The following is a 27,221-nucleotide window of genomic DNA, read 5'->3' as shown; positions in this document are numbered from 1 at the left end:
AAGCAACGAGAAAATTAAATAGCATTACTCAAGATAAATGGGTATATCCTTGAACTAAAAGGTGTTGGTTCACTACTCGCTTTCCAACCTACAGACTGCGAAAGATCTATCGAAAATCAACTGAAGACGATGTGTCTTCTATGTTGCCAATTCTCAAAGAACTCATTTATTCTCCACAAGAGCTCCTTCAAGGTTTCCTCCCATATACCAAAACCCTATTACGACATGTCAGCTTATCATTTTCATTGAGTAAAGGGAGAAACATAGCAGTAGACTATTACATACCCCTCGGAATAGCAATGGATTTCAGTGTTTTCAATATCTGCTCTCACCCCTATCAAAAGCTCATTTACCTCTTCTTTTTCCATTCCCAAGACTCTTGTAAAAAGTGCCATACTCAAACCTTCCAGGCCCATCAAAATATTTCTCTGTACCCATACGCTCAAGACTTTATTTCTTTGACCTTTTGCCCATGGACTCATTGGTGCATATTCCTTTCTTTCCACAATATCAACAAACCCAGTTTCTTCCATCCACTTCTGATAATGTGCTCCATTTGTCCAAGGGCGCCCAGCTTTTGTAGAAGCTTCTACTATCATATTATTCCATTTAACTAGTGCACAATTCTCCGGCGGCGGCGACGCATATTTGAAAGGAAAGATTGGATCTCGAAGTTCAAGGTATCCTCCCGGTGCTAGAGCTTGGAATGCCGATGCAATGACAGTTTTCGGACAACGGAAGCAGGATAACAAGGCGCGGCCGTGAATCAAGTCGAACTTTAAGTCGTCAAATGTCCATGGATCTTCAGCGTCTTCGATTCGGAATGAGCAGTTCGTGGGGATACTAGCTTCGGGTAAATATCTTCGGAGAATTAAAATCTGAGGAATTTTGATACCTACTAATGCGGCTGTATGGGGCTAAGATCAGTACCAATCACCGTTGATTTAGGATATTCATCTGCTACGTATTGTTAGAGATGTTGTTAGGAATGTTCCATCTCAAGATTCAAGAAATTACCGAATTCAACTGCCCAGATACCAGTTCCAGTAGCAATATCCAACACATTTATTGGTCGATCCGTGTTGATTGGCGATACAAATAACTTTCCATCAATGCTCATACGTAGAAATCTGTGTTGAAATTCTACGCAATCATCAGAACAAACTATCTCGGCCGTGAATGGTACGTAAACACATACCAAGTCTGTTTTGTTCTAGCTGAGTGTTGCAGATTCTATCAGCCAATGCCATTTCACAAAATGTTACTAGAACTTACTGCATCATTGGGTAGCGGATATTCTGTTCCATGAATCATTAGCTGCCGTTGTCAGAAATATAATTTCATCGGTTATCACTTACGACCATGTTTATAACGATGATACGTTCTTCCATTCTCTTCAATATGACGATAAAATTCCGATTCGACTGTGAAGTTAGAACTCCTTATGTATCGTTAAATCCAGTTTAAATCTTCGATATCAGAGTTCATTACCTCAAACTCATTCCGCCAAGAGCAGAATCAGCATCATTTTCTGACTGAAATTGATCAACTCTCAGACCCGAGCATTAGCTGGAAGATAACTCACATCTAACTCTGGTTCTCCTGCATCTACATATGAACCCAACTCCTCAACTAGATAAGAATTAGGGGAAGGAACCTTTGGCTCATTATCTGCCTCCATGATATGATTTTGAACAAATTACTTTTTGGTGAAGACCAATCGAAGATTTCCAGAATTTCCAAAAACAATGATAGATCAACTGTCAAAAGAAACGGCACTTTTCAAATCCACTAGTATTTCCACTTGACCCACAAATCGGAATGTGGATTCATCTTCCGGATGGAGACATAAGACACCTTACCATATTCAACGATAAGCGGGATGTGAACATGCACGGGATGAACGAAATAAGTTTCACACATAGGATTCTTTACAGGTAATTTCTTACTGTGTATATGTTTATCAAATGGTTCAGCGTTCTAATTTGGATCTAATGACAAACAAATAATGTACTCTCACCGTATCAAGTCAGGTTGGATAATAGAATACCTTTGATCTTAGAAATTCGTTTTGGCACGGGGCGTATTTCATCCATGCAGTCATGGCATCTCGGATATTAAATTAGTCAAGTGCAGAGGATCTGAATAGATGCAAGTTCGCTGCCTAGAAGGACGAAAATGATATGTGTTTGGTTTTTATTAGTGGATATATACCGAGGAGATGGTTTCTAGGTGGGGATAACTCAGGGGTTATTTATGGCACGTGCCAATGAGAGGTGAAATATTTTTACGAGCTGATGAGCTGACGTTTCCATTATGTTGGTTTTGTATGCGTGGAGTGGGGTTGTTATCGATATTGCAGAAATGGGACTAATAACGATTTGGGAAAGATGCAATTCTATGGATTGAAAATTCCATACTCTGATTTAAGATTGGTCTAGAAACTCGAGGGGTTGAGCGCGTGCGGAGGTCCTCTCATGTCTGTAGCATCACGATCTATTCATGGCATTTCCAAGTATCTTTTTGCAATTAACGTCAATAGAACTGTTGCGTCATTCTTTACAGACTACTTTTCTATTGAAAATCCATGCAATCTCTTCTCAAAACGCCTTGCATAAAAGCATCGCATAATGGCCACGACCTGCGCAACCGCGGGGTACCCTTAAACTCAAATAACACGAAAACCGTTTTAATAAAATGTTACGCCTGCGTATCTGTTTCCCTAGAAGCCAGAGAAGTTAGTTCGTCTGCTTGAAGAAATGGGAAATGTTCGTTTAGATTTGAAGGCTAACGAAGATAAAACTTAGAAGTAATGCCACCGTTGAAGTTTGTAACTAAAAACATCATAATTTACTCACCGAACTTGTATCACAATTATCAAATGATTGCCAACCAATAATTCGACCATCTGGCACTTTCGAGGTTATAGTTGGAAGAAGAAACCAGGTCTTGTACCAAACGGAGGAAGGGTAGTTACTCTTAGCATCATTGGTTATTCGTACTGAGATGTTGTGTACTAATGGTGTTTGTCGAGTATCAATTTTAGTGTCAATGTTGAATTTTAAACCAAGCTGGACCAAGATCTTTGCATTGGCATCGAGTTTTCTATCACAGACGTAAAAGTTGAAACCTTTGTTATCTTGAAGTATCTCATATACGTAGGTGCACGAGTTCGCAGGCGGTGGTACAGTACCATACCAGCAATTTACATCTTTCGTGGAAAGATCACGAACGGCAATCTCGGTCGATTTGGCACCACTGGTAGATGGAGTGAGTGCGCCAGAGCTGTAAGGGTGTGGAGCAGAGCTGCTATTGGAGATAAAGAGGCAAATAAATAAAAATAATGCTTGAAAAAGCATTGTGATTTTTCAAGGCGGTAGAAGGGCAATGTGGATTTCGACTTGTTGCCTATGAAATATTTCGTTGTGGGCGGATTTGATGAGGTCGATATTTTGGTATGAATATTTTTGGAGTAGACGAACGTGGGAAGCCAGTGCGAGATTCAAAGTATAAGAACTTAGTGGAGGTAATTGGCGGTCGAGTCATCACAGTCATATGAGGGAGGCTAATACTACACAATGGTGAGTCATGTCAAAAAGTCAGGTTATTGTGAAGATTCACCACAAGTAGGACGAAATATCACAAACCATCTATAAAGAGTGTATTGCGTCATACGTTGATTGGACCAAACAGCTTCTGGGATGAATAATGATATGGATCTGGACTAGTAAGAATGCTCCAGTCAAAGACTACCAACACTGAACCTCTCATCAATACAATTTTCGAAGATACAAAAAACTTATCATCCACCCCAAGGCTGGATAATTACACGACCTCCAACTAACAACCGCCGCCTACATGGCACAACATCTAAAGTCCAAGTCCGACATTCATCTAGTCTACGTTTGGGATTCTGAGACGAAAATGATGCTGGTTGTCAAGTATAGCCTCTAGTAGACTTGGGAAAGATCCTCATCTTCAGCACGCTTGTATACTTGAGAGAGATCCTCGTCTTCCGCTCTCTTGTAAACCTGCGATAGATCTTGATCTTCAGCTCTCAAAAAGGCAGCTGTCGTTGCATTACATGTCATGGATCTTACGACGATATCATATTTCCAGGACAAATTACTTCGTACTCAGAAGATCAACCACCACAAAATAAACTGTAATGTAACGGCGATGCTTATCTAATGACAAGCACGGTGTTTCTTTTGATGCAATAGGTTGTTCTCGAACAAAGGCAATTCTGTACAGTCACCTTACAGCGCTTACTCGGTGGCGGCAATTTCACCACTCACCCATCGGCTATGTCATGGTCCGATCTCGCTTCTACATCTCGCCCAGTAGCTTTGCAACCCCGCATAATTGTTTTTGTTCAAGTATGTCAGCAATATACTGCTTAGGAAAAACAATGATTGTTTGCAAGATGTTAGATTAAGGTTGGTAAGAGTGAGTAAGCTCTGGCTGTTGAATGAGCAGATGAAGTGCGCCACCCGTTCTCCACGTTTCACTAAGATTAAGTTCAACGATGCACATTGGAGCTATCAAAGCATGCTTATTCTATTCCCGCGCCATAGGCTATTCAGAAGTTAGTAATCCAGGTAAAGTGGTATGCGGAAAGTTAACTGGTGTCAGCAAGTGCGACTCGTGCTACTTTGTTTCGGTTATTCACCAATTTTCCTGCAGCTTATTGTTGATGACATGTAACTACTTTCACAACTATTTTGCGGGGAGGCCGGGGGGAAGGGGGGAGAGGTTTGCTACGGTCTCGCATTGCTGATATTTCTTTTATGCGGTGATGATACTACTTAATAAATTTATTGAGTAGTTTAACTAATAATCGTATGATTCTTAATGGCAACTTTCCTACGATCGTCGTGCATCTAACTCATTATGATGCGAAGTCATAATGCCATGTAATCAAGCTGCATATGATCAATAACATTTCTTCACAAGCCTAAGACTTCCCCTATGCGATTGAAATACTTCAATCTTCTTTTGAGCGATTTACTATGATGGAGACCCTGTATAAGAAAATTCGTTCAGTAAGAATCTCCATTCTTACTCATAGGTCTCTCTACAAAGATGAATCTTCCAATGAAGACGTTTCCAAATCATCTGAAGGACTACTCGAATCTAATGACAACGAAACTTTAGACTACGATATTAGACCACAAAATGAGAAGCAAAGAAGTTTGATGTGGGGAGTTGTGGTTCATTCTTTTATATTCGCGACGTATACTATTGGAATTTTTGCAGCGACTAGCATTTTTAGACATAGACCTGGGCCACCTACACTTGTATATAGCAAGTGAAACCTCTCTAAATATCTTCGGAGCTAGAAATGCTAATTTGGTGAACAGCACCCGCAGCAGAAGCTTTGGAATATGAGAAGGTTTTTTATAATGGTATACTTTTCGCAAGTTGTCTCTACAAGGGAGATCCTCGTCCGGTATGTGAGCATTCTTGGTTATTGTATCTTTATTTTAGCCACTGACCAGCACATACTGATTGATTTCATAGGAACTCGATCTTGCATGGCATAATTTAGTCAAAAATAATAATCTCCGGATTAGCAAAGGAGAGCTCGACACACTGGGTAGGACTGCGCTTCCTCTTGCCGATGGCTCTGGATACTATGGCCAATTGAATGTTTATCATCACTTGCATTGCTTGGTAAGATATTCCAAATTTCAGTTCCTCATGGTAAGGGAACGTAAACGACGTTAACTTTGGCAGAAATTCATGAGGGAAGCTTTCTACGCTGAGTATTATCCTGATGCCCAAGGCCCAACAACAAAAATGCACGTCGGTAGGGCTATCATTTGAGACTTGTCTTTAATTCATGATGAGACTAATATGTGGATAGATCACTGTATTGATGATATTCGACAAGCATTGATGTGTCACGCCGATACCTCCATAACAACATTTGAATGGGAAGAAGGTATCAGAAGACCTATGCCAGATTTCACAGGGTACGTATTTCTCTTCATTAACTGTTGCCACATGTTTTCCCTCGTTTCCGTATATTCCGAGGGCAGGACTAACAAAAATAGTTGGCACACGTGTAACAATTGGGAAAAACTAGACGACTGGGCCACTGCTCGTGCATTCTCAATGTTCGATCAGGTTTCCTTGATCAATCCTACTTATGGTGAGCCTCTGTTCTTTCATTTTACTTTAACGATTTGAACGATCTGTACATTTAAGAGCTGAGTTGTGAGTCTAATAATACATTGATAGGGATCGCTTTCCCAATGGTAAATGGAGCGATCGATTACACGCCACCTGGTCAGGAAGGATTCCGTACTGTCTGGCCTGAAGATTTGGGAGGCCACGTTCATGGTTGATGATGCAATTGGGGATTGCTAAGAAATTATAGAAGTTATTGATCAAGTCTTTTGTGCATTTAATTTTCGAATCCATCAGTATGAAGACTTCATGTATAGTCAAAAATTGTCAGAAATCACAATTGAAATGGTTCAAATGGTCCAGCTGAACAAAAATTCAGTAGAAACGAGGCATTTGAAAAAGCAACGAGTTTGATTATTATGGAAACGGCCAGAGCTAATTCCAGATTATCCTGGTTTCCCCCAGATTCTCATGCCACAACATGACTTCCGTATCACTCCGAACAACATCAACATCAAGATTAGACAATTTATCTCATGTGACAATCAAAAGGTGCAGTATGAATTGTCCTTGCATCAGCACGCGCAGGAGGATGCCAATATAATTCCTTTCCATCTGCCTTCATCTCAGGCTTACCATTCACGACACTTTTGATCGTGAACTTTGTAACCGGATCCGTTCGTCTGGAATCCGTTTCGAAATCAGCAAGTTTGGATCCTATGTCTAGATTTCTTGCACCACCGAGTCCGTCACCGCAGTTGTTATCGGTTACTTGGATGCTGATTGGATGAGGCTTCGTTAAATCGATGATGTATGCGATGGTACATGTTCCGAGATTTTCTGTGTGGCACCACTTGTATCCTTCTTGCCTAGGAGTGAGAGTTGAAGGTGTGGAAGAGGGGTGAGCCTCTGGAATGAAGAGGGCGACGGCAATTTGGAACATACTGGCTAGTAGAACCGCGAATGCGATAATGTACTGGTTATACATAGCGAATAATGCTTAATAAATATGTGATTTGAGGTGTTGGCTTCGAGAACTGTGGAGGAAATGTAAACGCTTTGAAGTTGTATCGATTCTTTTGAGGTTTAGAATGTGAGTTGATCTGTGGGCGAAAGATAAGTCTATGAGAAGCACTAAATATGGCCTTCTTTTAAAGATTCATACATCCGCATCGGATCATGGTGATAATTGATCAAGTAATTATTATTCACTACCTAGTTATGCCTTTTCTGCTCAACAAGTCACATTAATGTTCTCTCCTAAGGAAATAATTACCAAACATGTGCCAAAATGTGTTAAGAACCCACCTTTCCGTGGCTTTTTATCTCAAGAAAAGAATGCTCTCAAACGTGGGCAATAGTTATTTCGAATTGGAAGACGTTGGAATAGTGCATGAGTCCTTGGAGGGTATATAATAGTCATCAATGAATTCACGTCGCACTAAATGCTCGATATAAATGCTGAACAAAGATCACACGGCACATGGGAAACGATAATAGATATGTGAGACTTAAAGCATCTGCAGAGAAGGGTCATATCATGTAAAGCAACGATATTATTATTATCTCCAAACCTTCCATCAATGAAACACAACTGAATCTCCTTTCCTGCGTCGCATTTCCTCTAATATTTCCCAGGATATCTATGACGAGCACAGATATCTAATAATGATACCACGAATCACCATACTAGATAATGTAAAACATCTGTATGGCTCTGATAGCATCACAACTTCAGACATTTACTTCTTGCAAGGATAGCTAGCCACCCATATCAAATGATCACCGGCAGCTGGCCAGGTCTTGGCTACACGAGTTATATTTGTAACGGGCAACTGGTGACCGTCGATGCTCAAGACTGGAGCGTGTACGTCTCCTTTCAAAGGTCCGTACTTCTCAAAATTTAGTATGACATTGTTGTAATCTTCTTTCGCGGTATTTGAAAAGGTTGTGAAGCCGATTGCTTGATTGAGACCATAGTATTTTGTTGATTTCTCATGGTTGAACTTCTTCAGAGTATTGGCTGGGCATGGGAAAGCAAATGTGCCCACTTCAATAGGGGTGTCGTCTTTATGTCCAATATTCGTGATACCATACGCGACCATGCATGCACTTGGCTGCTCGGCGGACTTCGAACAGAACTCTGAATATTTAATATTGGTGATAAACGTCGAATCACCCCGGGATCCAAGTAAAATCTTCTTATTCGTTCCCGAAGAGGTGTCGAATCGATCGATGGCAGAAGCAAATGAGAGGGTAAGAACGCAAAGAATAGCAATAGCCGATGTAATGTGTGAGAGATGCATGTTGAAGTTTAGGTAGACGAATTATTGATGAAGTGCTTGATGTGTTTAATTCAAAAGCGTTGGTGTTGATATCTGTAGAGGTTCAAGTTGCTAATTTTGCTGTTTGGTGTAAGAGGGCTTGTAACTAAGTTGAAATGTTTTTGATTTTTGTTATCTGTAGAATTGAGTAGAAAGTATGTGAGAATGAAAAGAAGGTGGGGGAACTGAAGCTACCAATAGAGAATATTGAGTTTAATGAGATTTAGGCACTTGTGACTCGACATCTCAATGATTCGAAATCATGCTTGGTTGCTGATTAGTGATTTATATGATGACTGAATGATTCAGATTTTGGCCTTGCACTCCCACGGATTTGCAGTCATAAAGTATTTTTGTGACTCTTTATCCGAAGGATCAAATCATGCTGTTAATCTCATACAATGTCACCCATAGACCAATCCACAAGCCATATCTTTCAAGATTGAATGATGGCACAGTTTTGAGAGGACGGGAAGTGGGTCTGGAAGAAAAGCAGTCAATGACAGATAGCATCATCGGTGAGATATAAATGCGTATGTTACGAATTTGGACAGTGATAGAATGGCATATGAAGCGATCGTAGAAGCAGTATTCATCAGAGAAGGAAGAAGAATGGTCGTAGCGAGGTAAAGAGACCGGAGCGACATTGTGTGAGTTTGTGAGATCTGAGTGAATTCACAATGTTAGCTGACGAATCGGCAGTTAATCTCAGTAAATCCAAACGTATCCAAATGTATCTATGACAAAACACTAACTCTGCAAAGAATCTAGAGAACTGCAGTCTATTGTCTCAACAAACCAATCAAAGACCGTGTCAAAGTCTGTATACATTTCAACTACAATAGTTCACCGGGTAGAATTTTTCTGAATGTCCTTGGATTAGCTATATCATTTGCTTTAAGAATTTTTCATATAATTTTAGATAGCGTACTGTTTCATAGAGCGCACTGTACCCATCTTCAGTGTGAATATTGATCTTATATTCCGTTTAGTGAAGAAAGCCGTATATAGTATTTTCATTATTAATACAAATAGTACATTTACATAAATGTGCAGACCTTTGTGACTTTTCAAACAAGATATTGAATTGAAAATGTGAGTTGGTTTCCCAACTACTCTATAGTGCAAGTAAGTATCATTATAAAAGTCTCTTGAATGAGCTAAGATCCGTTCTAGACTGCCTCAGCAATGGGGAAACGATCATGTGCAGGATCATTTTTCCTGGATGCTAGTAATACGTCTTTTTGATATGAACCTTCTCACCAACTATTGAAAACCAAAAGAACTCAGCACATAAACAGACTTGATTTTGACATGCCCCTCAACTTCGAAGGTCATAGGCAAATCCGTCATTCAATCATTACTTTACATGAAAAGCTTGTGTAGTTGTAAGTGTAAAAATTTGCGGCAAGTCTGCGGATTTCAAGTAATCCTTCTTGACACAACACATTCAGATGAAATAGGCTGACATTGAATGGAAAAAGAAGCAGAAATAGCTTTTTGTTACAAACAAACATCATAGCTATGGTTTTCAGCTGCCATTCCCTTGGGATTCGACTTTCAACCCCACACAAACGAGCAAATGGAGTATCAATGGAAATGGCAAGCTCATCACCACTCAGTGTGGGCACTGAAGAATATAATCAATCTCAATTCATGAACAACAACGAGTTCAAAATTCAAACGCATGGTTCGCAACGATTTCTCGAGCAGTGTCATGTATGTGGAAGAGAAGTTGTTGCTGAGCATACTCTGGGAATGAGAAAGGGTATTGATGACTCAGCACAAGCTAGGGCCTGGTGGGCCACGCTTATCTTATCACAGCCCGCGTTCGATCCCTTGATGCTAACAAAGTTCAGGCTTGCCATCAACAAGTGTAACGATAGGACTGACAACTCATTGACCCAATCCGCCTTGAGCTCCATGAGTATTTCATGGAATATCACAATGTTATCGTGTGCTATGTGACGAACAGTACATGTGCTGAAGGTCCCTCGAAGAATTCATCGCGAACTATCAATTTTTAGCCACCCAGACACACCACTCACAGCCTTTCGATCCCGACTAAGAGATACATTTAACAACAAGGGATTCAATGGATGATGTCGCTGGATAGGGTGCTCGTCTAAATAAACAGAACAATGAGGTGGAGGGGAGGAACAGGCAGTGGTGTGCCGTATATCGACAATTTGGAAGCGTCGAAGTTGAAGTCGAGGTCAAGTGTCGTTCGGGGGAAACAGCCAGGAGAAAGGTGAGATAGGGGCTGAAGGGTGGATGTAAGACAATATTTGTGGAAGAATATATGTGCCGAGTGGTTGCTGAACCTGTAGGCCTTCAGGGTAGAGAGGGTTTCATCTTTTGGAATCAAGCATATGTCGTTAAGGTGTAGGGTAACGTCCTGATCTCGTTCATGGTCCTCGGTCACTGCTAGACGTGAAATCTTACTCCTTCCGCAACCGGTCGACTATGGATGCACTAATCATGCCATCATTTATAGAGATCATAGACAAGGGAAGACAATCATGGTAATGAATCGAAGAAATCAGGAATGTTGGGGGGTTGGTTTTTGGGCCGTTGGTCAACAGAAAGCAGCCAGGTAAGTGGTGGCTGCTAAAATTGTGAAGAACTTGCGATCTGTTTCATCCACTTCGATTTGTTATTTTGGTGGAAGTCCGCCCATTGGAAAATTGGACCATTGGATATTTTCGTCGTTTTTGGGTGTCTTTCAAAAGGCTTTGCCTCCTTCAACTTTGGTTTCCTGTCTTTTCTTTTTGCAATTTCTCCGTATGCGCCATATCCACTTTAAGGAGGTAGATCTTGATGCGAACTTCCATTTCGATAAAGCAGCAAAGCAGTCGATATGACCACTTTGGGCTCAATAGGGTTCAATTCATGAATATCACCAAGATGTAGGTTCGGGGCGCAAGCATTCGTGCTGGGGACTTTTTGTGTTATTTGAAATCAAAAGTTCACCTGAAATTTTACCTCCGACAGCAGACGTCGAGCTGATGTCCGAAGTGCGGTCTAGTCTAGGTGGCTCTACAGGTGTAGACTTTGAAGCTTAAGATCTCACTCTGGAAAGGAGATGTTCTTAAGTGCTCGGCAAATTTGACAACGCCCCACGGAGTAGTTCTTATTGAAGCTCAGTTCATCAGTTCCTCCGAGGGGATTGAATTCTATGGATGAAATTCAATGACCGTTTAATGGTATACATAGAAGTAAGAAAGACTGAATGAAAATCGTTTTGTCTGTCCAAGCTCTGTCTATGCTGAAAGCTCTCCACTGAAAGATGGACCAGGGACGCACGAATAAGAGTATTAAAGAATATTTTGATGGCACTTGAATTGCCATACATCTCCACAGAGTTTGTTGTTATGAGCTTGATAAGCTTTGTTTCACCAAAGAAATCTTTCAAAATAATTGCAACCTGGTTTAGGGCTTCATGCCGGTTCACAATATTATCTCATATGTCAGCAGGCATCTTTTCCTATCATTTTATAATTTTTATTGACTTTCTAACAATAAACTCCCACATCGTTAATGCGAGCAGGTGTTATAAACCCAAAGCCTCCATGGGCATCCTGTTTCCAACCACAGGTTCTCGACATCACGGACAAAAATGTCAGGATACCATGCAGTTTCTTGGGTGTTATCAAGTGAAGAGTCGGAAAACTCAGAAACAAGAAGAGCAAAAAGTCTCCTTCGGAGTATTTGATCGGACATTTAGTTTCTCAGTCCAACATCCGTTGTGAATCATGGTTACCTCCACCTTCCGTTGCTCAATTCTCCCTTCTTTACTGGAAGCCGAAGTCCTCGAAATCATCATCGTACTCGTAGTTGTCTAGGGCATGTTCTCTGGTTTGAGCACCCATAACACTAGGTGCTGGAAACTGAGCTTGAGATTGTAGCATTGGATCAATCAAGCTATCGGGAATCATTCTTCTGAGTTGGTTTGGGTGGTATGCATGATCAGTCGATCTAAGGACCTGCTCATCTTGTCCAGCTAGATGTGTCGAGAAGCCATTACCACCACTTGCCAATGGTTCATGTGCAGGATTCATGACAGCTTGAGGTGCCGATGTTCTGTTTCCATACATTGGCGCAGTTGGGCGTTGTGGAGGCTGAGGCGGAAAATTTGTAAATCCTTGGACTGATTCCACGTATGGTGGAGGAGGAACACTATTTCTACCGTAACTAGCTGTAACCTTTTGTTCGGGTCGACTATGGAACGATTCGGGGTGTTGGTTATGGCTGTATACAGCCCGAATTTGGTGTGCTCCGTCAAATTCAGGGCGACTGCTTTGGCTCATGGATGGATTTGCAGCGCCGGATGGAGGCACCGAGCCTAAGTCTCCATGTCGTCTCATCCCCGTGCCCATCACGCCATTTCCCAAAGAGGGGTCGGTATAATGGCCGCCAATATAATTATTGCCATAATTGCTGCCGTAACTATTGACATCGCCATAATGATCGCCATAATTATCACCATAGTTGTTGATGTAACTATTATGGATAGAGCCGCCGCTGGTAATTCCCTGGTTCATCTGGCTTGTCATGGGATTTGCATTGGAATATGGGTGGTTACCCATCCCACGATTAGATCTGTCGACTACAGGCATCGAACCGGCACATGCGACGTGGGCCAATCCCTCATTCATCCCTCTGGTTTCAGGATGTGATTCGAACCGATCGATTCCTAGCTTCACTTTTTTCGACTCGGGCTGTGGCTCTGCCTCCGACATCTCGCGAGCCTTCCTCTTTCCACGGAGCTTGGGCTTTTCCGTAAAGAGATCACGACCTGACTTTCCCTGGGTAAGACGGCGACTAAATCATGAGAGTAAGCACATATTCATCAATGAAATACATAGTATCACTGTAGGGACTTACTTGTTTAGTCTGTCCTTCTCCCAAACTTCGATGTGAATACCTCCTTTATAAGGCTTTTGTACCTTAGGCTGAGGTCTAGGCATCCCTGCCTTTTCAAGTGCATCTGCCTCGGCCTCTTCCTTCAATCTCTCCTCCGCAGCCTTCTTTCGCTGAGTTTCGAAGACATCACGTGGTCCCTCGTTTGGTCGGAGCCACTGATATTCCTCCTCAGTCATTCGAACTCTAGGTCTAGCGGCATCAGGTCGCGTCTCCCAGCCGGCTCGTTTCCTTGCAACTTGGCTAGCTTTACCACGTTGGCCATTTCCATCACGTTGAGATACAACATTGTTGCCGTCGAAATTTCCATTCGATAGATCAGGATTCCGATGCGGTGGTGGAGCATACGTCGAATCATCTCCACTCTGCATTTGCGTGTTCCGATTATACCCATCATGTTCTCCTTGGCCAGGCAATGAATGATGCTCAAATCTGTTTTGAGCGTCTCCAGCTTCATTCTGACGCAATTCTGTTTGCTGGACACTCAAAACAGGTGCTGATTCCCGAAACTCACTTGGTGGTTGAAATGTTGATCCCTGATGATTGCTTGCGCTAATTTGATCATGGTTCATTGGCGATGATTGTATGGGCCCCGCCGGCAGGAAATTTTCATCGTATTGATCGAAATTCCGACCTTTCGATGGATAATTCTTTTCAGTCCATTCGACCAACGAGTTCAATTGATCATCTGTTGTGACTTCATCTTTGGATTGAATGGGACTGGGAGTTGGATCTTCGAAGCTATTCAGGATACCGGTAATTTCTAATTGCTCCGAACCTTGAAGCACGGCATCCCGGGCAGGAGGAGCCTGCGAAGTTTGAGAACTAGCAATGTTCAATCCATCCTGGTTTGAATAGTTCGCGGAGATTTCATCAGCGATAGCTGGTCCAAAAGAATCCAATATTGCTTGATCTTCTTGGGTGAATTCAGGGACATTTCCTTCTACATTTAGTTCGGGAAGTCCATCAGAATCTGCTTGGGTCCCCATTGCATCCGCATACCAAGAGTTTTTCTCCGCCGGAATAGTTTCATCAGAGGGATTCAAGAAATCATCTTGTAGTTCTTGAATTAATCCAAAGTTTTCATGACTTGGAATATCGGCAGGTGGTGGCGTACCAGCGGTATGTTGCTCACTGCTTGTCTCATTCGCAGAAGTCGACAATGTCACAATCGGATGCTGCTCGTCAATTGTGAAAGGAAAAGCATTTAGATCTAGGTTTGAATCAATCGCGTTGAATTGATCAAAGTCTTCGTCTTGCCCCTTCCAATCACCATTGAACATTGTCGTGCCTTCAAAATCATAGAAAGATGAGTGTTGTGCTAATTCTGCATCGGCGAGGGTTGGTGCAGGTGCAGTTGCAGTTGCAGGCGCAGGCGCAGGCATGGATCCTTGGATCCTCCTTGATTCATCGAGATCTTTTCCGCCAACCTCCTTCATGGTCTCGAACATCTTTTCTGGATGAGGAATTCTGTCTTTGTCTCGAGTGTTGGACATTGACAAAGCTGTTGAGCGGTTGTTAAAAAGATTGTTAAGAGGATTGTTAAACTTGTAATTGCTGTGTGAATTCAAGTATGATGTTGGTTTATTCTTCAAGGTGTGTTAAGTCTTTATCAAATGAAGGTATGATGAATTTATTTGGAAGTTAAAGTCAGTTTGAACGCGGTACTTTTGTATTATTTCTATTTTCATCACGGACCGTTCCTAGAAATCCTAGTACTGTCTATGTATGATCGTGATACCATCGATCGCGGCTCCAAAAGGCCTGTATACATTGTCTACATTGTTCAATACAGCAATAAATTGGTTCGCGGTGTTAATTCTGTCACGCGTACATGAGTTTTCTATGTTTGCTACATGTAACGCGTCGAAGAATTACCGTATATGATTTTGGCTGTATTGCAAATACTCGTACGGTCGATGCTTGATAATAATTGGTATATTGTTAAACCATCAGAATGATTGTGTACGGAAGTATCCAGTGAATATGCTGATGCTACCGAGTGAAGGGGTAGGTAAGGTTCAGCCCCAAGCTTTCAAACTAAGGGTTGCGATAATTCAACTTTGCCTGAAGTTTCCAGTTGTCTGGAAATTTGTCCATTTTTTCCTTGAAGTATCTCTTTCAAGCATTGCAAAATACACAATGAAAATTCCTCTGAGAAGTTATGCTTTGCTCATATATATATATATTAAGAATCTTCATAGTTCTCTGTGTCGGGCTTTCTGACATCAAGAGCGTTGTGAAGAATTTACGAAGGGTCACAAATCTTCACTTCTCACAAGATGGGAGCCTCGTCATATGAGAGATATTTTGAGATAAGTTTTCACTATTTTCACTGTTGTCAGGTTCACTTAAAGGCAAGATATTGATGGAAGCTTTTAAAGGTAATTAAGCCGCGAAATGGTTACCCGCGGGGCGGATAATGCCCTCGACAGATAATCTAAGGATAGTCTGTCGGCGGGGCGGGTGACTTATCTTGAGACTTTTAACATACATATAGATAGATTATAGAGCTTGCATAATTTTAATAGAGATCTATGGTATCAGTTTAAGCCTTATCAACACGTCTAACCACTTGCGATTCGATAGAAATATATGTGATGCTTCGAAACTACTCAAATAACTTTACAACGAGCTTTTGATATCTTGTTATTGCAGAAAAGAAGATGAAGGAATCGAAGGCTAAGAAACATTTGGAAAATCTCGAAAACTCAACGAAATGATTGGTATTTATAGTCTATTCACAAAGATAATTCGCATGTACTAGGGGTTACTATGCGCGTCTCTTTCAAGACTCGTTCTCGTTTATTGGCTCCCTATAAATTTGGCTCTCATTTTGAAAATTCAGATAGGGAAGTAGTATTGGTGATTATTTTTGTGAGTTCATGAGGTTTTACTCAATACGATTTTGAAATAAATGTAACTAATTCATGGAATGTCAATTTTCATTGAGTAGAAGTTTTTAAGATCTAGAATTCGCAAATCTTCTTTGCCTGTTTTCATAGGATCCGGTTTCCTCTTCCTTTCTTCGTGCTGCTTGAAAGGCTTCAAAATCCTTGTGCCTGACGGGTCGAAGCTTGAAGTCTTGAGGGATTTTTCTACCAGTATAGTTCTTCCTTTCTTCTTCTCTAGCCTTCTGACGGTGCCTAGTTTAAATTAGTATTGACATCTAAGAACTTTTCTGGGAAACTCACGCATTAAGTAGATTAATCATTCTTGTGGGCAATAAGATTGTTTTCATCCCAGTCTGCTGCGAGCGTTTCATTCTTTCGGGAAGAAATGTTTTATGGGGATGTTTATCATAGTCAGGATCTATGGCCTTGATCTCTTCTAATGACACACTTACTCTAGACATACAATACGAACGTTGTTCGACTCGCGGCTGAGAAACGTACTTGCTTTTTGCCACTTTACTTCTCTTGGCTGGGTTGTGAGAATCCCGATTGATCTCATCCATTTCAGATTTATCCTCCAGGTCGGATAGGCGCTCAGAAATATTCATAACACCGGCTTGTACCGCCGTAGTCTTTAAGCCACTGGTTTGGGCGCGCTTTCGAGGAATTTGGCTTTGATTCCATTTTGGATGTGGATGATCTGTGCATTGAGTTTGAATTTGCGGAAACTGTGAAGGCCTAGTGGACTCTGGAATTTGATCGGTAAGGTCAGGCATCCCATATTGGTTGCACAATTGCTCCAGTCCAGTCGAGGTTTCTGTGGCTAATAGCCCACTTCCTATAATTTTCTCTTGGTTGCATCCTGACAAACCTGCCATCCGATCGCCGAAAACGGTTCTATCCCATGTACCATAGAAGCTTTGTCCCAAGTCGCCATTGCTTGTATGATAATGTGAGCTGTTATTGTCACTCAAGATAAGTGATTGCCTTTCATTACTGAGAGGCAAAGATGTTTGAACTTGTGATGACACATTACTATCACCTCCTGTTTCAGGAAGATTTCCCCAGAGACGCTGCGTCTCTTCTGGACCCACGATCTCAAACTCGCAGTCATCATCCTCTGTGGACTCAAAAGCTGACACACTTTGCACAGTTGGAAGATCAGCTCCCTTTCGGAAGCCTTGGTTTGGGTTATCTGCATGCTGCGATTTCGGCGGTTGATCACTTAGTCTTGAACTATCAGAAGACGTGGATGGGTCTGTAGAGTCTAACAGTTAGTTGGAGAGTTTGATTGTTATGTTTAAATGCGCTTACCATCATTTTCAAAGATTGTGACAACGGAGTTTAGGATTCGTAGCCTTCTTTGATCGCCATCTATATTAGATGCCGGGTCATCTTGGCTGCGTACCATGATTTTGCCGTTAGAAGTGTGTTGTTCGGCTACCGAATTCACGCCGGATTCATAGACCTCATTCTGGTTCGTCGTGTTGAGGTTGGTGTTCATCTTGCTTGACTGATGGTTTCGTGAAGAAATTTTCAAGCCCTTCACAAGATGTGTTTAATGAGGTTTATTGTTTATTACACACGTCCTGAATAAATTCAAGTTGTAATTTATAAGATAGATGAAGCGTATTTAAATATTTTGGTACCGTAAATAGAATATGTGAAGGGGTAGAGGAGACGTGTAGACGCGATCGCATGCGCTACTTAAGCGAGATACTACTACCTGCTACGGCACCTAATATGTGCCTCTGGCATATGCGTGCATACCAAAGAGAGTATCATACGGCCTTAGGTGCCGTATATACCACTAGCTATCTTCTTGGTCAGTATTGAATAACTCTAGTGAATTTTTGCTTTTCAATCTCATAATTCTCCTCAAGCCAGGATCTTATGATTCGATTCATTGAATTTGCCATTTTAAGTATCTTATCTGTAATATGTGACTAGTTCCTTTGTTCTATTCTCTCTGCTCTGCTTTCTCGTGACCCCTCGGAACTCTGTCATGAACGTATTCTACAGATTATTGCTAGTATCACATTGTCAATTGAAATAAAAGACACTTTGATGAAATTCTAGAACGCCATGGGATTGTGAAGCTAAGGTTAGAAAGTGATGACAAGCATGGTAAGATATTGGATTGATATTTCTTTTGTGCGAATGCATCACCTAATTCGGATTCACGTATCTAATTGTACATTCATTCACTTGAAACTGGACGGAATCTTCATTCTGAACTTGTGTCGGGAGAAAAGGGGTTGTAAAACTGATTAATCAGTAAGTTCATCTTAGTAAAAGACTAGTATGACATACTGCGAGCACACGAGACATAACCTCCCTACCATAGCCTCAATGTTATGACCTGTCTGCCCTAAATGTTACCTCCTGCATTTGTCAGCCAATATCACGATAAACGTAATTGCAGAAAGAATTAACGGTTTCTGGAATATGGATCAAGTAACCAAAAGATATACCTTTCATAGAAATGAGATTTAATGGATGTTATTTACAGTCAAGGTCTTCCGGGTAAAGGAAACATCGGATAGAAAATCTCTGAACACGAAGTTTGAATAATTGTGGCATTTAGCATGATAGCTAGTTCGTATTTTATTGTCTCACATTATCCATGTCATTGAAAAATATAGACAATACTTAGGAATTTGTATTAAGATAAGAATTAGAAACTATTGTGTGAGGTTTTTGGAAGTATCTTGAGCAGGCAACCTCCTTTATATCTCTCAATTTTATCCAACAATCGTTGAAGCTGTATGCAACTTGCCCTCAGAGATACCTTTTATTTCTCCCTATTTTCTCTGGGGTCATGTCTTTTAACGCGTGGCCTCTTGACTTCCTTCAGAGAGTTGGCGTAATTTTTCTTTCAAAAATTTGCATTATCTGAATGTACGACCACGGTTGTATCTGGATAATCTTCAAGCACCAGATTTGAGATTCGATCAGTCATCGTGTCTCAATTTCTCAGGAATTTGAATCTAATCACTGCACAGAATCACCCTCTAGTTGAGGGTTATACCGCGTATGGTCAGCCATTCGTCTCATCCGATTTGTCCATGAATCAGAAGCGTCTCCCATTTGTTTTCTTCTCAACCACTCGTCACGACATTCTCGAAGTCTACCCTTTGGACAATAGGGCTTAGGTACAAAGTTTTTTGCGTATGTTCCAGGGGCGGACCGCTTCATTCGCTCCTTTTCCTGATTTGCGACATGCCGACGGTGTCTAGAGATTAGTTAGTGAATTTCTAGAACAAACGACAAGGAAACACGGTGACTAGAAGATATTACTCACTCATTCAATAACTCTACTTGATCCCAGTCTATTTGGAAAGACTTCATTCCATTCTTGGCGTTAGTCATATCTTGAAAGGCCAATCGAGGATTCTTCTCATAATCTGGATCTATGAGCTTCATTTCTTGTTCAGTCATCCAAACACGTGGATAAGCGGACTCAGTACGTGTTGTCCAAGGTCTATGCTTTCTCTTAGATGCTCCCTTATTCTTCGACTTACTAGTCTCTGGAGTCTCGCCATCTGAACCATCCGATTGAGCATCTGCAATTAGGTTTTCATTTTGCGTTTCTTGCATGTTTTTGTCAATCAAGTTCTGGCTCCTATGGCTTTGGTCTTCCGTCGTGATGGTGTGGTGGTTATTGTAGTTTTTGACCGGAATAGAATGACCAGCTGCTGAAACAGATGGGGCAATTGATGCTTCGGTACTTGTCTGTTGAGCTAAAACTGAATTATCCGTTCTATTCAATACATTGTGGGCATAATAGGGCTCTGTGGGTGCTATTTGGCTGTTAGTTCAAGCTTTTGGTTTTCCAGAATGGGGGTTATGCTTACCATTTGCATTTGGAACTTCCGGATACAATGATCTTGGATTATCTTTACTTGATAATGGATCTTCTAATTCCCCGTTTCGCTGGCAAATCTGCTCAAGGACTTCCGGTGAAGGATCGATCCACCGTGAATGCTGTCTGTCATACGTCACATGAGTCGGATCAACGCAATTGCCGGACTGATATTGTGTCAATGGATGAAGATAGACCCGCTCCAGAAAATTTTGATTATCCTGAATTTTCTGCTCGGGTGTCATACCATCCATTCTGTTTCCATAGTTTGTGTACTTCATTTTTCCTGTTTAGGAGACGAGAATGGAGAAAACGTTTCGAAGTAAAATACGGTGAGATTTAAGATGTTGTGCAATAGTTGCAATGTTTGATGAACTAATTTGAAGTTAAAAAAGTGAGAAGTGTTGATTTTGAAGATATTAAGACCTTGACAACTGACGAAGAAAGTTGTTTTTGGATGGTGAAAGATAGTAACATCGATCTATGTCTGAACGAAGCCTTATATGTCAGTGTAGATGAACATCTCTACGGCTTCCACTGCTAGACATAATGTTTGCACTAAGTTAGATAAACATGAATTAAGTAAACTATCATTCTATGGTAGCAATGATACAGTACAGCGCCGTAGCATAATCGGCGCGCGAATCAAAAGAACACTTATAGATTTAGAGAGACATGTACGATTCTACAGTACGCGCTCACAGTATCATAAACAATTATAGTGGCATAAAAGTACGGCCTTATGGTTGCTATTGTAATTCAACTCTTCTAGCCAATTGCAGTATCAAAGAGATCAAAAGAATTATCAAGTTACGGTCGCCTACGATTAATTTGAGATGTCCTTACCTCATTTCCATGTAAGACTTCTTGCAGCTATCTTTTGGGTTGTATTTTTTACAGTTTCTTATGCCTTGAATATGTTTCTTCATTGGTCTTATTTCTTCCTGGGTCTCAGTACTCAGGAAACTACTCTAGGTTCTTTAATACCTAAATGTTATGTTCAATAAACTCACAGTGAGGCAAGCCATAGTTTAAAGTTAGTTGATGGTCTCTCCCTCTGAAAAAAAATAAGATAGGAAATTCCCGAGTTATAGAATCACGTACCCTCATTGTCATATGCCTGCTTTGGCAACTCAGAAGTTATTATGCCATGGAATCTACTTCGAATCAGCTTGCCTGTTTGACAAATAAAACTTTTAGAGTACATCTAACTACTTGATGAGACATGACGCCTCAATCAGAGCAGTTTCTTTGAGCGAACTCGGCTACTTCCGACTGTGATTACCGTGGTAGATATAATAGAAGACCACTATTCGGTAAGCAACACGCCTTATATCCATCTGATTGGTCCAGTATACGTCTTAGCGAGTTCTCGGATAATTAACTTACCTACTGAAACCGATATGCGTAAATGGTGGATTGAAGTGGGAATTCTGATTCGGAAAAATGACACGAAATTATTGACTCCTCATCGAGGTGATTATTGCTCGTGTTTCGCCTCATTACTCTGATGGCATAAAAGACAAGGTCGAATGCTGTTAGTCTCAATTCAAAGACTATGACCTCAACACAACGTGGGGTCTCTGAAATATTTATAATTCAGCAAATAAAAATCTATAATGTTTGAGGACGGACATTTGAACTTTATCATGAGGTAGAGCACTTGTTTCTAGATCACGAGGGTATTAGCTACCATTAGATATACTATAAAAGGAAATTAGAGAAATTTCCCAGAGATACGATCATAATTCTTGTGAACAATTTTGTAGCTACTTAAACACGGAAGCTTAGAGCCCCCCTGGCAATAATTAACGAACTCATTCAGATGACCCCGCATTTCGCTAAGATTTTTCTCAAGCTTGATTGGTCATCTCTAGAACGTCGCGTGATTGGCTAGCAAGATTCTTCTCTTTACAAAGTTTGACACAGGACAGCAGGATAAAACGGCTTAAAGTCGAGATTTCAATGAACTGGGAGTGTTTTTGCCAAAAGGAATGTCGCTCAAGGTCTAAATTTCTGCAAGCTAAGGTTGTTTACCTTCGAGCGAAGGAGAATTCCACTCGCTGAGAAGAAAAAAGTATTCTACGATGTGATTGGCGGATCGGCCCAGAAGGATGGGGGGTAGGCACCAGCTTATCTTTGAACTCCTGCAACGAACTTCAACAACAGTTCTCATATAACATCAAAACATCAAACATCCTAATCGTTTTGAGAATTATCATTACCTCAAACGTAACCCCAAAATGTCATCACCAAACTCCAACCCAATCCTTTCACTCGCAGAACCTCAAGATGCCCGCGAGCTTGCTGCCATTACCACGAGAGCCTTTGAAGTAAGCGATACTATATATCCGATTATATGGGGAAACACCGAGCCTGGGGTTCATGATACCGCTGTGATGTTGTTGTTCAATCCAATGCAGAGTGAAACTATAGTTACGTGGAAAGTGGAGATCGAAGGGAAGATCGTGGGTTATGCTCGGTGGTCGTTACCTAAAACTTCTGAAGTCGCTGAGATAGACATGAGTGAGAATAAAGAAGATGATGGAGGCGCCGCAGCGCAGCACAAGAAGAAAGTAGAGGAGGGATGGAAGACACCTGCTGGTATGAACTTCGATCTATTCATGCAAAAGGTGAAGAGTACAATTGAGTGTAAGAAACGTGATTATAATGCAGAAAAAGACATGTGTAAGTGAAATCCTTATTTCTTTAAACCTTCATATCTTTCCAATTATTAACGTACTGTTTACTGTCTAGTTCTCTATCTCTGTTTCGTCGATCCAGCATACCACAAACAAGGAATAGGAAATCTACTGCTTAAATGGGGACTGAGTATGGCAGATAAGGAAGGCAGAAAAATATGTTTGATTAGCACCCCGCAAGCTCGGATTTTCTACGAGAAGAGTGGATGGTTAGTAAAGGAGAGCCTAGAGATAAATCTGGACGCTTATGAGAGAAGCGAAATCTATCAACGGAGTTGGATGATCAGGGAAGCTCGAGACAAAGAAGAATTGTAGGTATGCGATTTTGGAACCTTGCATATCTGGGCTAGCCATCAAATTCCATAATAAAATACACTTGTTGATACCCATCATGAATTCGGAGAGCCTAGATTTCCTAATTGTATCACTAGGGGTTGTCGCTAATCCAGTGCATCTGTAATATCGGCAGGGTTGATCAATATCACGAGCCCTGGTTTACGAAGAAAATCTGACTAGACATCGATATTCGATGGACTAACTAGATTTAGAATCTTAACTGAAATATATGCATAGTTGAAACATCATTCTGCTCAGAAATGAGGTAAGAGATTGGTAAAATTAAATGACCACGCATGTAGAAGAGTTCAATCCTTCAATACGTCCAAATCCATGACCTTGTCTAAAAATCAACTTTTAACACCTTAAAAATCTACAGACTCAATACACCTTTTCCTTTATCAGCCTCTCGAGCTTTCCACAATGATTCAATCCTTTCAAAGGTCCCCTAACATCTCGTTTCCAAATACATTTATGAACCTCCCAAATTGCCATAGGACGATTTGGATGACCTGGATATATTGGCTCGAAGTTATGATGAAAGGCCAGTTCTTTGAGTCCCTTCTCTATCGCATCAATGTAGCATATCGTTGATGAAAGTTCTTGAATTCCACTCCTCTCATCCAGAATATCATCGATGAGTTCTGAAACCTGTTCCGAAATGTCGACTAGCGTTTGCTGAAATTGGTGAACCGAGTTGGGTATCTCCACTTCACGCACGTTTTCACCGGCCGCAAATTCATTGTCGAGCCAATGGGTCATATAACCAATTGTATCATTACCATGTCCCTTTTCTGATTTGTCCTTTGAGCGCTGTATAAATGAAAGTATTTTTTGAATCTCTGAGGGAGGTACAAAGTCAGGTTTTGTTAGATTTCGGTCTGTCAAAACTTTGTAAATTCCAAACTCTACAGTGAATCGTAGCGCTCGACTGGCATCGTTTGCCGCTTCAAGTTCGGGCAAAAAGGATTGGCCTATCTCGATGACTTTAAGTAACCCCACAGATTTTCCGAGATACAAGTTTGATCGGGGCAACATGTATCCTTCTCTTAACCCTTTCAGATATTCAATGAACAATTTTCTGATCAATTTTGATCTTATTGGTTGCTTGGATAGAGATCCCCAATAGGAGTCGCTTATCCATTGTCTGAAATTGGAGGTTCTGATGGGTCTAACATCAGAAATGAGTTCGGTCAAATCCTCTATCACTGCATTTGTGAGTATCATTGCGTCCTCTGCGTGTCGGCGAACCAGATCATAATATACTATATATTCATGATATAGCTTGTCAGCGTCAGCCTGTACATCCTCAAACAATTTTGGGAATTGTCGCCGTAGTCTGGCATCTCGTTAATGAACCTGTTGTAAGTTAAAAGCGAGTTGCCTGGAATTGTATCCAATCGTCTTCGAAATATGTCTCCTTCCTTTCTGGTAGCATTGTAGATGATATCCTTATACAATAATGGAATTGTAGATACATTGCTTGGGGTGATGAGTTTGACATTATAAGCACTTCTAATTTGTCTTCCGTGACGGAGCCGTCCGTCCATATAGGGTATAACATATACCCAAGTCAAGAAGAAACTCAGCAGACAGTATCCAAGCCACATCATTTGAGCTACTTGGAAGTCTGGAAGCCATGAGTCATGGGATTCAAGAGGAGCTTTATTTGTGTTTTCATCTGAGTAAGGATCAGAATCAGAGTCACTTGCACTTGTACTTGCACTTGTGCTTGGGGTACGTTCCCTGCGTTCGATCAAGGACTCTCGAGGGTTTCTGGTGGGCATTAAAGAAGTAGAGAAGCTTATGCCTTTTCGAATCATATGTGGTAGAGTTGCCAATATTTGCGAGTTGATGATGGACTTGAATGAACCGTTGATACTGAGCAAGGACAATTTTTGTATGTGATAGCAATCCGTTAGAGTCGAAAGGTTGATCGTTGTCGTGGTAATTTACAAGCATTTCTTTTTGTGCGCAAAGCTTTCTTTGAACTGTGCCAGAATATGGATGTTAGAATCTCCTTTGTCAAAATTGACGAGATTCCGAGAAACTTCGAAAAGCAGCTACTGCATATGGTGCGCTCGAGATAACCTATGAGAAAAAGAGACAATGTAAAATAAAGAAACTTTATACCTTTTGGCAACTGTATTGAAAAGATGTAACTTCCAGAATTATCGATCCTCGATCGTGAAAGGCTTAATGAATAAATTATATTTGGTTTGTAGTCAAATTATGTATCACGATCCATGATTAACATAGATTCATGTAAAGCTAGGTTCTTGAAAATTTTGATGGAAGGAAATAAGAAGAGGGACATTTGAAGAAAGTCGGTCTTGTCCACAAAGAAGGCTCCTCATAACCTTTGGTAAGAACTAGTTCATGGGGGTATGTACTGCTATGCGAGGCCAAGTAACTGGATTTCAATTTTTTGAAATTATCTATTGCTGCAAAGTTTTCCACTCATAATTAGAGTATTGAGTTTAAATTATGCTTCATCTTGAGGCACAAAACAGAGTAGTACAAGTCTTGGTGTGTTTGAAGTATCATAAATTCCGGGACAACACTTGTTTGTAGCAGCGCAGATCTGCAAATGAATAATATTAGAATAATTGGACGTAGAAGAAGATCACGAGGTAGATAGGGCTGAATAATTCAATAAAAGTCCGGAAAGCACGATGTTTTTAATAACACATGTTAGATTGAGTGAGTTTCTAATCTCATTTGTGACAGATGATCAGCCTGAAACTATTTCAGATCAATCAAATGTCAAATTCATGCGGCCAAAGTGCATTAACCAATTTTGAAAAAAGATTAGCTCTTAAATAGATTTTTCCCACAATCCTAGGTGTTGAAGCCGATCAAGTCCCTCGTCAACTTCTCCTCATCAAATCTCCATCTAGTCACGTCAATCTGTCCCTTCCAATCCGGCTTATCGCATAGCTCATGAAGAAGACTGTGATATCTGCCCAAATTCAAGTTGAATCCTAAGATGTCTTCATCTTCTGCCATTAATTGGATATCAAATGCCAGTTCCTGGAACATAGCTCCATGTCTTCCCGTTCCCAGTTGCTCCAAAGATCCATGATTACAACAGCGTCCAACACAACTGTATATGTGAAAAAAAGCATGACACATCTCGTGAACTAATATGCCAAATAACTTTTTCAATTTTTCTCCATTGAGCGGCTCAATCTCTGGTCCAACAAAGATGGTGATCGTGCTCCTTGGCCGGAAGCGACATTCGATGACATCTTTTTTACCCCTTCTGTAAATGGCCTTCGATTCTTGAGACGTGTGGCCTTGACAACCAAGTGGATTATTGCCGGATAAAGCAGTGATTAAAGTGACGTGTTCATTCAATGTACCTCTGAAAAACAAATCATCGAATATGTGAAAGTACTTTTCCAGAATGATTTTCGTTGATACGAGGCGAAACTGATTTGGGGTATTGAGAATATCTGTCACCTTCCACTTCTCAACCGCTTCTTCCTGGAGAAGGCTTAATTTTGAATCTGGATTGACATGTTTCCAGACGGCGCCTACAAGACTTGCAGGTCGATGTTTAAACACCTTTAGGCGATTTAAAGTCAAAGGTCGACGAAAAAATAGTCTTCCCGAGAGATAGCCCAATCGAGGGTTTGCTTTCCGAACGATCAAAGAATGTGGGAAATAATCGTCATCTCTGTCTTGAGCAAATTGCTCTATTGCAGATCGACTTTGACGAAGTAGTTGGGCGTCACATCCTGTCACATATGTTGGTCTGCCGGTTCCATTTGATAATTTTGAAGGTATTTGACCCATCGTGCGAGTTTTTCGATTAAGTCTAGAGGAACGTCGATATTTGAAAAGTTATGAGTTTTTTTATGTCATAGAATTGAGGAAATCGATTCTAACCAGTACGTATGTTTACAGATATAGTAGATGCCACCATTGGAAATGACCGTCTTGAAGATCAGCAACTGTATCAGCCGTAGGAATAAACTCATCCAAGGTACCGCAATTTCCATCTCAGCCGTAGTCGACGAAAACCATAGTAGGTACA

The 27,221-nt window shown here is 40.9% G+C and overlaps 13 protein-coding genes across 13 annotated transcripts; 3 read left to right on the top strand and 10 right to left on the bottom strand.

The window, feature by feature from the left end:
- Positions 1–187: 187 nt before the first annotated feature.
- On the bottom strand, positions 188–1,681 carry EAE98_003199 (uncharacterized protein; the record flags this gene model as incomplete). Its single annotated transcript, XM_038950819.1, has 9 exons — positions 188–215; positions 286–843; positions 900–960; positions 1,018–1,143; positions 1,199–1,217; positions 1,276–1,298; positions 1,359–1,441; positions 1,492–1,535; positions 1,586–1,681. The coding sequence occupies 9 exons, from the start codon at positions 1,679–1,681 to the stop codon at positions 188–190; spliced, it is 1,038 nt and encodes a 345-aa protein (XP_038813348.1).
- A 1,008-nt stretch (positions 1,682–2,689) lies between these two features.
- Positions 2,690–3,359, bottom strand: EAE98_003198 (uncharacterized protein; the record flags this gene model as incomplete). Its single annotated transcript, XM_038950818.1, has 2 exons — positions 2,690–2,722; positions 2,859–3,359. The coding sequence occupies 2 exons, from the start codon at positions 3,357–3,359 to the stop codon at positions 2,690–2,692; spliced, it is 534 nt and encodes a 177-aa protein (XP_038813347.1).
- Positions 3,360–3,950: 591 nt separating this feature from the next.
- Positions 3,951–4,363, bottom strand: EAE98_003197 (uncharacterized protein; the record flags this gene model as incomplete). Its single annotated transcript, XM_038950817.1, has 2 exons — positions 3,951–4,095; positions 4,299–4,363. 2 exons carry the CDS (start codon positions 4,361–4,363, stop codon positions 3,951–3,953), a joined length of 210 nt encoding a protein of 69 aa, XP_038813346.1.
- Positions 4,364–5,012: 649 nt separating this feature from the next.
- EAE98_003196 (uncharacterized protein) lies at positions 5,013–6,353 on the top strand (the record flags this gene model as incomplete). The annotated part of the gene is made up of 7 exons (XM_038950816.1): positions 5,013–5,307; positions 5,364–5,452; positions 5,524–5,676; positions 5,740–5,812; positions 5,870–5,978; positions 6,060–6,157; positions 6,247–6,353. The coding sequence occupies 7 exons, from the start codon at positions 5,013–5,015 to the stop codon at positions 6,351–6,353; spliced, it is 924 nt and encodes a 307-aa protein (XP_038813345.1).
- A 311-nt stretch (positions 6,354–6,664) lies between these two features.
- EAE98_003195 (uncharacterized protein) lies at positions 6,665–7,123 on the bottom strand (the record flags this gene model as incomplete). The annotated part of the gene is made up of 1 exon (XM_038950815.1): positions 6,665–7,123. The coding sequence occupies one exon, from the start codon at positions 7,121–7,123 to the stop codon at positions 6,665–6,667; it is 459 nt and encodes a 152-aa protein (XP_038813344.1).
- A 754-nt stretch (positions 7,124–7,877) lies between these two features.
- Positions 7,878–8,441, bottom strand: EAE98_003194 (uncharacterized protein; the record flags this gene model as incomplete). Its single annotated transcript, XM_038950814.1, has 1 exon — positions 7,878–8,441. The coding sequence occupies one exon, from the start codon at positions 8,439–8,441 to the stop codon at positions 7,878–7,880; it is 564 nt and encodes a 187-aa protein (XP_038813343.1).
- Positions 8,442–10,058: 1,617 nt separating this feature from the next.
- Positions 10,059–10,427, top strand: EAE98_003193 (uncharacterized protein; the record flags this gene model as incomplete). Its single annotated transcript, XM_038950813.1, has 1 exon — positions 10,059–10,427. One exon carries the CDS (start codon positions 10,059–10,061, stop codon positions 10,425–10,427), a length of 369 nt encoding a protein of 122 aa, XP_038813342.1.
- A 1,826-nt stretch (positions 10,428–12,253) lies between these two features.
- On the bottom strand, positions 12,254–14,878 carry EAE98_003192 (uncharacterized protein; the record flags this gene model as incomplete). Its single annotated transcript, XM_038950812.1, has 2 exons — positions 12,254–13,283; positions 13,347–14,878. The coding sequence occupies 2 exons, from the start codon at positions 14,876–14,878 to the stop codon at positions 12,254–12,256; spliced, it is 2,562 nt and encodes an 853-aa protein (XP_038813341.1).
- A 1,466-nt stretch (positions 14,879–16,344) lies between these two features.
- On the bottom strand, positions 16,345–17,780 carry EAE98_003191 (uncharacterized protein; the record flags this gene model as incomplete). Its single annotated transcript, XM_038950811.1, has 3 exons — positions 16,345–16,528; positions 16,577–17,534; positions 17,591–17,780. 3 exons carry the CDS (start codon positions 17,778–17,780, stop codon positions 16,345–16,347), a joined length of 1,332 nt encoding a protein of 443 aa, XP_038813340.1.
- Positions 17,781–19,270: 1,490 nt separating this feature from the next.
- Positions 19,271–20,422, bottom strand: EAE98_003190 (uncharacterized protein; the record flags this gene model as incomplete). The annotated part of the gene is made up of 3 exons (XM_038950810.1): positions 19,271–19,511; positions 19,581–20,079; positions 20,134–20,422. The coding sequence occupies 3 exons, from the start codon at positions 20,420–20,422 to the stop codon at positions 19,271–19,273; spliced, it is 1,029 nt and encodes a 342-aa protein (XP_038813339.1).
- A 1,962-nt stretch (positions 20,423–22,384) lies between these two features.
- On the top strand, positions 22,385–23,158 carry EAE98_003189 (uncharacterized protein; the record flags this gene model as incomplete). Its single annotated transcript, XM_038950809.1, has 2 exons — positions 22,385–22,829; positions 22,899–23,158. 2 exons carry the CDS (start codon positions 22,385–22,387, stop codon positions 23,156–23,158), a joined length of 705 nt encoding a protein of 234 aa, XP_038813338.1.
- Positions 23,159–23,560: 402 nt separating this feature from the next.
- On the bottom strand, positions 23,561–25,002 carry EAE98_003188 (uncharacterized protein; the record flags this gene model as incomplete). The annotated part of the gene is made up of 2 exons (XM_038950808.1): positions 23,561–24,444; positions 24,495–25,002. The coding sequence occupies 2 exons, from the start codon at positions 25,000–25,002 to the stop codon at positions 23,561–23,563; spliced, it is 1,392 nt and encodes a 463-aa protein (XP_038813337.1).
- Positions 25,003–26,020: 1,018 nt separating this feature from the next.
- Positions 26,021–26,980, bottom strand: EAE98_003187 (uncharacterized protein; the record flags this gene model as incomplete). The annotated part of the gene is made up of 1 exon (XM_038950807.1): positions 26,021–26,980. The coding sequence occupies one exon, from the start codon at positions 26,978–26,980 to the stop codon at positions 26,021–26,023; it is 960 nt and encodes a 319-aa protein (XP_038813336.1).
- Positions 26,981–27,221: the final 241 nt, after the last annotated feature.

Source organism: Botrytis deweyae, assembly GCF_014898535.1.
Source record: "Botrytis deweyae strain B1 chromosome Unknown BDEW_005, whole genome shotgun sequence".
In the NCBI taxonomy this organism is placed as follows: Eukaryota; Fungi; Ascomycota; class Leotiomycetes; order Helotiales; family Sclerotiniaceae; genus Botrytis; species Botrytis deweyae.
Note: the sequence above shows the minus strand (reverse complement) of the source record. Positions and strands in the feature narration are given on the sequence as shown.